Genomic DNA, 9538 nt, shown 5'->3' with positions numbered 1-9538 from the left:
GCAGTGATGTGTAGGGTGCCCAACCAGAACTCCAGGCCACCCACCAGCACCTGTAAGGGCAAGCTCGAGGTGAACCAACTCCCATGCACAGCCAAGGCTGCCCTGGTGGCTTCCTGAGCCCATACCCACCATAACAGGCTGCCGGCCTGTCTGGCTGGGGGAATCACACAGAAGTTGAGTATCTGAGACAGTTAGTGCACATGGCTGTCCTCCAATCAACACTGTGTAGTTGAGGCGGGAGCTGCCAGCTGCAGCAGGGATCAGGTTCTTGCCCTAGTAGTAGATAACCCACACATAAACAGTCAAGCACTCCAGCTCTCTGTTCTTCCCCCTCCTTTCTACTCCCTATCCTTATCCCCAGCACCTTCAATACAACATGTGAACCAGGTTTGACATCTAGCACACCAGAGGGCCCAAGTGGTTCAAAGCTGGGATCAGGGTAGTAGGTGAAGGAAGAACGGTTGAGGGAGCGGGCTGCCTGCACATGGTCCAGCAAGAAGCCAAACTCGTCAGGGTGCTCGCCTTGGGCCCGAGGCTGAGGATGCCCAAGGAAGATGCCAGGGGCCTTACATAGCATCGCAGTGTCGTTGATAACCTGGCATGTCTGTGAAGACAACAGCAATCACATCAGTGCATGAAGTCATGAGTAGCAAGGGTATGACAGGGGTAGGAACCCACTACTCACATTAGTGGTCTCAATACCACGGTACTTGGCTCTTACACGGGGTTCCTGAACTGTCAGCAGATGGGTTCCACTCACGGTGATGGAGGTGCTTCCACTGCAGAGATGGGTAAAAGTCTCAGGCTCCCTTTCCCACCCACCCTGTCTGAAGTTATCAAGGTTTTTCTGAGAGCTCAGAGCCTTTGACCTTGGTTCATTTAGCAGGTGCTAGGCTCTATATGGGCAGGACAATTCTGTAGGCCCTACTGATGAGGGCTCAGGAAGAAAGAATCACTTGATGACCTAAGGCCCCAATAATAGGTAAGGCCCCAAGACTCTCAGAGCCCCAACTCAGTCCTCAACCCCATTCTCCTCAGGGTCTCACTTGATGATGCTCCAGGTGGGCTCAAGGTGTGTAACAGTAGGGTCCTGGGTGTAGGTATAGATGACTCCAGTGCTAGAGATGTTGGCATGGTCGATGACAAGGATGATAGGGGCCTGACTGGGACCCAGGGTGGAGACAGGTGAGATGCACACGATTGCCTCGGCATCTCTCCTACACAGGTAAGCAGGTAGGCTTGAAGCAGATGGCCTGGCACCTTCACCTACCCTGCCCACATAGCCCTCCACACAACGCTCAATTCCAGGCAGCTTGTGCTTAGGCCCACCTCACAAACTGGCACTCGCCATCTCTTATAATCACTGTGACCCTGCTGCCGGCATCCAGAGAAGTTCCAGAGATGGTAAGCCTAGTGCCCCCAGAAGCTGGGCCCCGAGTAGGACTCACATGGTCAAACGATGGAATCTGGAGAAGAAGTAGCCCTTGAGAGAAGGTAGAAGCCAGCCTGATCCAAGGGCCACACCATATTTCCCCAGATAGGGAAGGAGAAGGGGCTAGTTAGACCACGCACCACAAAGCTGTAGAGTTGCTGGGACTGTGTGCGGAAGTCAGCAGAACAATCACCTACACAGAGCTCAACAGGCCCAGGTGGTGGGCTGGGCACCAGCGATTCCTCCATCTCACATACGATCCTAAGAGTCAAAGAAGGTCAGCACCAGCTGTGGTAAACAAGGACAGGGTGCTCACATAGCCACACTCACCTTTCAGCACTGACATATTCAGTGGGAATTGAGTTGCAACGTACACCAGCTACTCGAAGGCCAACCTCCCGGGAAGTGAGGCCCAGGTTCTCACCCACAATGGTGACCCGGGTGCCACCCTCCTTGGGTCCTGTGAGTGGATGAATCTGCAGAGCAGGATAAGAGGCAAGAAGATCAGGCCAGACTCACACATGTCTAACAAGCAAGATAGGATTTGTAGGTGAAGCTAACCTGGGTGATTCGGGGATGGCTGCATCGGGCACCCTTCTGGCTGGGGTGCATCCAGTTACTTTTGGGAGCTGGGCAGTGAGCCCGAAGCTGGCACCTGTGCTCAGAGATGCACCAGCCACAGTTGAATCGGGGATCAGCCTTGAGGCAGAGGCCACAGCTAGGCCGCTGAGCCCAGCACTTGTAAAGAAGGGCTGCAGGCACAGGAGACTACTGATGGAGCAGGCAATGGCAGAAAAGCAGGAGGCTCTAGGACCTCCAGACTTGCCCCCAGCAGTGCCAACCCTGCCCCAGGAGCTATGCTCCTTGGCCCCATGTTACCCCTTACCTCGGAAGCTAGGAGGCTTATCAATGGGGAAATCTCCATCCCAGACCACAGAGAAGTCCAGTTCAGTGTCACCAAACTCATCACCTTCATAGAAGTACTAAGAAAAATGGAACCACATGAGCACAAATAAGATGAACAAAATCCTTGCCCACTCAGGAATCCCTCATAAAAAGACTAAGAAGGGTCTGTCAGGGCCAACTAGAGGCTTCCAGTAAGTAAGCTAGGCATAGACCAAAACCAACCAAATACAAAATACAGTAAAATATTACACACACACACACATACACACACATACACACACACACACACACACAACACAAAACACAAAAATAAAGTAAAACAAACAAACAAAAAAACAAAACCAATTATTCCTGGCTGGCCCACCCTGCACTCTGGGTCTCACCGAGGCATTCTGGCACTGCACGCTGCTGCTGTTAAAGCGCACTGCAGGTACCCGATGCTGCCGTCCCTGTACACGGACCACACATTCATAATTCTTCTGTCCTGACTGAGGCTGTGGCAAGTTCTTAGCCCGAAGAGTTAGAGGCTGCATGACACCCACAGGAATCAAGAGGTCCCCTCGAGGCAGGATCTCTGGGCAGCCCTGTTAGGAAAACACTTGTAAGAGGCATACTGGTCTACCCACCTTCTCCAGGCCCATGGAAATGGGAGTTCAAACAAAAAATGTGAGAGGCCAGCCCCCAAGGAGCCCAGCCTCTTGCACAGTGCACTGCACCACCTCACCTCAGGGCTGTGGACCCTGCCCTCCTGGAAGGAGCACTCGTGTGGGTGGCTGGTACACACATGACGGTACTTACACCAGTGGCAGGGGTAAGGGCTGCCAACACAGGACATACACCTGGAAGGGGAAGTGGCTTCAGAAATAACAGAGGTCATACCAACCCACCCACAAGACACACTGGGGAACAAATGAAGAGGGCAAGCCACATAGTGCACATCAGAGTTGGACAGAAACAGTGTCAGCAGGAAGACCCAACAACTCACCCCTGAAGCCCTAGAGAAAGTTACAGTGCAAGTTTTATATATTTCAGAGCACCTATCTACTATCCCCAGGGCTATGGACAGATTCTGGACCAGGTACTCACGACTGAAGGGCACTGCAGTTGTAGAAGACAAAGTCAACCCCAGCAAACCTCACACCAGTCTCCATGGAGAGCAGCTGAAGCCGCACAGTATGAGTGGCCCCTGCAGCAAGCCAGATGGCTATCACCAACTAGTCTGGGATTTTGCCCTGCCCCACAACACCCAAGATTGCCCCATCCCACTGACCATGCCCTCTGGTAAGTGTCTGAAGTTCCTGAAGGGATGGTGAAGGGCATCGTAACTCTCCAGAGGGCAGCAGAATAGCCTCACTTTCAGTCACCTCCTCAAAGGAACAGCTTACACCCACACTGAGGTCTGGCACGTTGCGCATGGCTACTGTCAGCTGGGGAAGGCAGAGGGTTCAGAGCAGAGTGCACCCTCCCTCATGAAGTATATACAGGGCCAAGTATTCTCTATGTCACTTACCTGCACCCCAGAGGATGTCACTGACACATTATTGGGTCGGACCCGCACCTGTATACATTTGCTCAGCTCTTCTGCAAAGCCATGTGGGGCAGAGGCACCTGGACAGGCCCCTTCACGGCAGCACCTGCATGGAGACAGGCCAGAGCAGTCCGAGCACTGTCCCAGGAGAGCCCAAATGGGGGTTCAGTAAGAGGCTGAGGTGGGACAGAAGACAGCATACCCAGCTCATACTGCCAGGCAACAGTGTACCTTGGCCTCATCCCCTGAGATCCAAGGGACGTCACTCAGGGTAGAAGTTCCGCTCATTAGCTGGAGAAAGTGGAGGAGAAGGGAGGGAGGGGAAGGCTCAAGGCTGGGGAAAACTGGGAAGGTGGGTGAAGGAAAGTATAGCAAGTGTGGCTGGCTCCTGTCCAGCTGGCAAGGTCCTCCTAAATCCTCTGTCTCCCAAGATAATGGTCCCAGGGAGCCCACTGCTGACCCACATCCCACACCCTCTTCCCTCACCTGTGCTGTAGCACACACCAACCACAGTGTGGGTCCCCTGAGCCCAGGCATGCAGCACAGCTCAGATACTGCTCACAGGTCTCCACCGGGAGTTGGCTCACCTGGGGACAGCCACATCAGCACACAGCCCACCCTTGCCCCACCACCCACCACCACCCACCACGGGCCCACCTGCTTCTCACTCAGGAGGTAGATGTGTTGGTGGTCAGGGCTGAAGAGCAGGTCTCGAAGTATGGGGCTACCCTGCACCACAGAGACTGTTTCATATAGTTGGGCATCCTGAGAGCCATCGACCCGCACCTAAGCCACGAGATCAGGACAGAGAAAATGACAAGTCAGCTTCATGCTACCATATCTCCCTGTACCCAGAGCATGCTCTTCAGCCAGGAACTTTCTAGAATACAGTTGAGCTGGTCAGATATGGCCTACTAGAGCCTGTACTCAGTTTGTAGCTTATAGCTCCAACAGCCATAGCCTTAGACTAAGACAGATGCTACCTTCGATTCAGCCAAAACAAGGCTGGTAAAGTAGATAGCAGAGGAGTCACCAAAGGAACATGACTCAGTTCTTGAAGCCTAACCTGGGAAGTTATACACCCTATTCAGGGTTATCCAGGCTCATGTGCACATTCTGTCCCTCAGCCCTTCTTCCCATGGTGTGAAAACCATCCCCAATCCCATAAGACAAGGGTTCTAGGACCAACCTTCTTCAAATTACCGCTTCGTGTACCGATGAAAACCACAGAGTGCTGGTGGTAGGTGTAGGCAGCCACACTGGCCATGCCATCAGTGCTGTCAGCCAGCAAGGGTAGCCCTTCAATCACGTGTAGGCCACCCAATGGTTGATTCAACACTAACCCACAGAAGTTTCCATTGATCTGCATGGGCTGGTGACACAGGAGGGGTGAGTGAGAGTTCAAGCTAAACAGATGCTATCAGATTTCACATTCTGTAAAGGAGCAGAACCTGGAAGTCACTGCCCTCCAGACATGCTTAACAGTTTGTTTACCCTAGGACCCCATGGGAAAATGTGACTGGGGATGGAAAGCAGGGGGAAAGAGAGAAGCCAGACCCTGTAAGACTTCAGAAAGAGCAAGGGGAAAGGTGGGAATGAATATAGAGGCAGGAAAAGGAAGATGGCAGTATACGAACAGGACACTGGACAAGATAAAAGAAAAGAGAGGCTCTCAAGAAAGGTAGAGTGGGTGTCAAAACTAAGCTGCCACTCCCATGACCATGCCAAGCCTAGGACTGGACAGACTCAGCAGAAAGGCAGAAAGCCACAGAGCTGTCATATCCAGCACAGGGACAGCAGGGCAAGCAAAGGGCTCACGGTGTTGATGCAGGGCAGCTCCTTATTCAGCAGCCAGGGTAGGGCCAGTGTGCCCTCCCCACGGTAGCATGATTGGATTCGGCGCCGGATGTGAGCATTAATGCTGCTAAGGGTGAAAAGGCAAAGGATGGTCTGTCGAGGTGGGTTGGCTCGGTTCTTCTGGCCCTGAGAGAAGATGGTGAAGAGGACATCCTCGTCGGCTGGCACACCCAGAGCCTGGGCCAATAGCAGGCCTGGCTTGGCCAGATGGGCACTCTGCACCAAGCGGTACTCCACACCACGCCAGGAGCAGCCAATAGGGAACTCTACATAAGAGTAGAACTCTGAGTCCCCTGCACACATGCGCACGATCTTGGATGTGAAGAATTTCTCGCCTGCTGTATCCAACAGCGTCTGTTGGGTGTCCAGCTGCAATGTTAAGAAGTACACGAAGGAGGCACTGACAAAGCCATATATGTAGTAGATGTCAAAGGCAGGGTACAAGGACAGTGTGTCTGAAGGGATCTTGATCTGAGAAGAGACAAACTCATCCTGGTACACCTGGAGATTAGAGCAAAGTATGAGAGCGGGATGAAGGCCTGCTCCCCACCCGACCTTGACTTCCCAACCCTGTTCCAACAATGTGCTTTTCTAAAGGCTTCCCCTGTGATCTCCCATCTTCCCTGCCTGGATAATTACTGGAATCCATGCCACAGAGTGTAAGGTGACCTTAGCCTCTCTATAGACAGACTTTCCACAGGTAAACTGCCCATCTTCCTGTCCTCAACAGCTGGTCTACATCTATGTGACAGTAAAGGGTCATACATTCCTCTCTCAAACCAAAGTTTTCCTAAGAAGCATGGCCAGGACTGAGAGCAAGGAGTGGATAAGACCTGGGCTCATAAGAAGCAGGGGAAAAAGGACAAAACCAACAAGCTCACCCACCAGACTGAACATATCTCCACTGTCCTCATCGTCGATGAGCTTACGGGAACTCAAGGTGGGAAAGTACTCAGACTTGCCATCAACAGCGGTGCCCACAAACAGCTTGCTAGGCCCCTGGCCCTGTTCAACAATGACGCCAGCCATGGAATCAGGCTCCTGGGCCCCTGACAGATAGTGCTCCTTGCGATGGTGAGGCTCACCCAACTTGAAGAGGTCATCCAGACGAAGGAACTGGCAGATGCCCTGCCAGATGCTGCCACAAGCTACCAAACGACGGGCTGCATAGTCTATGAGGAGCAGCTTGTTCACATTGTCCACAGGCACCAGGCGGTGGGAGCACACACGCATGCTAGGGGGTGGGTAGCAGCGAGCATTGTCCTCAATGGGCCCTGTGACATGGGCCCGTAGCTCAGTTAGGTTTGGAGCTAGCTTGAAAACTCGGTTCACGGCACCTACAAACACCTCCCCAGTCACTCGGTGCACGGCCAGGTGAGTCAGTGTGGTATCTGTCACCACAAAGGTACGAAACGGCCTGCTGCTACCCAGGCACCCTCCTATGGTGAAGAATAGCAATGGAAGAAGGCAGACAGTGGGCATGACCAACAGCTGTAACGAGGGACAGGCCTGAGGAGAGATAGCAAGTGGAAGTCAGATGCCCCAGGCCCAAGCTACTCTCCTCTCCCTCCTTCTGTCCTGTCTGGCCCAGTGACCCTGGCAGGCCAGGTTCAGTGCTATAGAGGGGCAGGGTAATTCATCTAACATGATTGAGCCCCAGATGGTGACTGAGGCTGAAAGAGGGGAGGGGCCTCTAATAGGGCAAATGAATGAGTGACAAGCACAGGCAAGCTTGCAGGCCATCAATCATCCCCTACTCTTGTACTGGAAAGAAGCCAAGAGGCCTTGTCTCAACTGGGCCACACCCAAGGGGGTATCAGAGCCAGATGCTTGAAAAGATGGGATGGAAGGTTCTCCCAGAACTGGGACCCTAACATTACACACCAGGAAACGCATAGAGAGAACAAGCACAAGTTGGGGTCAGGGGTGCTTCTCTGTGAGTGGCACTGCAAACAGGAGTCCTAGAGCAAAGCTCTGAAGAATTAAGGCCTGAGGCTGGTTTCAGTCCCACTACATCTCCAACTCATGGCCTCAGGTGCTTTCGAGTCTGCTGTCTGGCCTTTCCACTGCAACACAAAGCCAAGACTCTCGCTGAGACAGACATCAGTCAAGCTTTGCTCAGACACAGGCAGACAGATGTTCAGGCAGACCTGTGTGGCTCTCCCTGAAGAGCTAAAGGTTAGTCAGAGAGGGATATTGGCAGAGGGGTATAACCCACTTTTGAGAGTCCCAGAAGTATTACATGTAGAAACCAGCATCCTCAAACACAGTTGAAGCCTTAGGGATATGGAGTACTATCCCTTCCTCTATAAACAAATAGGGCCAATGCTGGCACTTCACCCCTAGGCCACACCCAGCCAGCCCCAGGCTGCAAAGACAGCAGAGCAGTGTCTCTGCAACTAATGGGGCAGAGCTCAGTGCTACCCTCTCAGTGCCCAATTCCCAAGAGACACAGGAGGGACTCAGAATGGGGTGGGGGTCACAGCAAAGAGAAAGAAAAGCCAGCATTTGCTAGAACATGGAGCAATTCCAGCTTGAAAGTGCCAAGTTTCGGCTCAGAGTGATCAGCTCTCTAGGGCTCTTTTGTCGAGTCTGCATCCCAGACCCCTCATGCAACAACCAGAGAAGAAAAGAAAGCAAAAGAGAAAAGCAACTGCATCCTACCCTCACCTCTTTTACACTCTACAGAAAAGCCAATCTTAGGAACTGGCCAGGACAGGTTGGAAAGGTGACCTGGAAAACCGTTACTGGCAGCCCAAGACCCCACCCCAGCCCCCCACCTCTAAGTGGCAACCTCAAGAATCACAGTCCCACCCAGCCCCTCTGCTACAGCCCTGCCAGCAAAGAGCGTGATGAGGAAGGCTCCCTATAGATATGCAGGTCCACAGCCCGCTCTTTCACAATGCTCCCCTCTGTACTATGAACCCAAGCAGTCTTGCTCCCATTGGGGGCACCATGAGCAGACCCACAGATACCTTAGTCGATACAGCAATGCTCAGAGATGCTGCTTCTCCTCTACAAAAGGGTTCTATCAACGAATGGAACTACGATCGAGTTAGCTGTCTCTTCCCGCTCAGGGCACGGAGTGCTAGGCGAGCCTGGTCTCGAGAGGCAGGGAGGGACAGGGCCTGACCCCAGAAACCATCTGGACCCCCAGGCTGTCTGAACCTCTGCCATCCAGCAGACTATTGGCGCACGGGCTTTAAGGATGGCAACCACCTACCTGTCCCTCCACCGCGACTGACTCGGGGTGGCCACCCGTGGCCACGTGGACGTGCCCCCGTGCCCAACAGCTGCCCCCCTCTCTTGGCCCCACAGCCTCGCCCCGCACGCTGCAAAATCTGCAACCGCCGCCGCCCACACACTGGGCTGGCCCGCGGCCGCCTGGGCCTTTTAAACCCGGACCGTACCATCACACCGGGAGGGGGCTCCCAGAGAGGGCGAGCAGGGAGCCTAAGAGGCAGAGCGCGCATGTGGGGAGGGGAGCCACTGGTCCCTGGGGCCCAGGACTCTAGTGCACAGAAGAAGCCTCCCATGGGTCTCTGGGGATCCTTTCCTAAGAACAGCCCCCTTCGCTCAATGGCTGAGTCCTAGGCGCGGGCCTCTCTACACCCCCAGCTCCCCTCCTGCTGCCTTCAACAACCCTGGAATCCTGCGCGGCCGTGCCACACCCCCTTGGGCCTGGAGTGCGCGCCTCCAGGAGCCGAGGGCCACCTGCTATGGTTGCAAGATTTTGCTTTGGCCGGCCTATCAAAACCACACAAAGATTGCGTCCTAACTCAGGGCTCTTTCCCCAATGATCCATAAACGGGTGG

The 9538-nt window shown here is 53.8% G+C and overlaps 1 protein-coding gene across 1 annotated transcript in view; it reads right to left on the bottom strand.

Moving 5' to 3' along the window:
* Plxna3 (plexin A3) overlaps positions 1-9102 on the bottom strand; it is a 15463-nt gene extending 6361 nt beyond the window's left edge. The window contains exons 1-21 of the mRNA XM_031350932.1: positions 8947-9102; positions 6609-7232; positions 5685-6224; positions 5056-5238; positions 4524-4652; positions 4353-4453; positions 3849-3972; positions 3609-3765; positions 3425-3524; positions 3063-3177; positions 2722-2922; positions 2319-2415; positions 1994-2184; positions 1763-1908; positions 1573-1693; positions 1330-1466; positions 1047-1217; positions 686-779; positions 365-604; positions 130-273; positions 3-50 (exon numbers count right to left, since the gene is read on the bottom strand). Of these exons, the coding sequence (XP_031206792.1) occupies positions 3-50; positions 130-273; positions 365-604; positions 686-779; positions 1047-1217; positions 1330-1466; positions 1573-1693; positions 1763-1908; positions 1994-2184; positions 2319-2415; positions 2722-2922; positions 3063-3177; positions 3425-3524; positions 3609-3765; positions 3849-3972; positions 4353-4453; positions 4524-4652; positions 5056-5238; positions 5685-6224; positions 6609-7205 (3636 nt within the window). The 5' untranslated portion in view covers positions 7206-7232; positions 8947-9102. The remainder of the gene's footprint in view (positions 1-2; positions 51-129; positions 274-364; positions 605-685; positions 780-1046; positions 1218-1329; positions 1467-1572; positions 1694-1762; positions 1909-1993; positions 2185-2318; positions 2416-2721; positions 2923-3062; positions 3178-3424; positions 3525-3608; positions 3766-3848; positions 3973-4352; positions 4454-4523; positions 4653-5055; positions 5239-5684; positions 6225-6608; positions 7233-8946) is intronic.
* Between the last annotated feature and the right edge of the window lie 436 nt (positions 9103-9538).

This window comes from Mastomys coucha, chromosome X, assembly GCF_008632895.1.
Source record: "Mastomys coucha isolate ucsf_1 chromosome X, UCSF_Mcou_1, whole genome shotgun sequence".
NCBI classification, from domain to species: Eukaryota; Metazoa; Chordata; class Mammalia; order Rodentia; family Muridae; genus Mastomys; species Mastomys coucha.
Note: the sequence above shows the minus strand (reverse complement) of the source record. Positions and strands in the feature narration are given on the sequence as shown.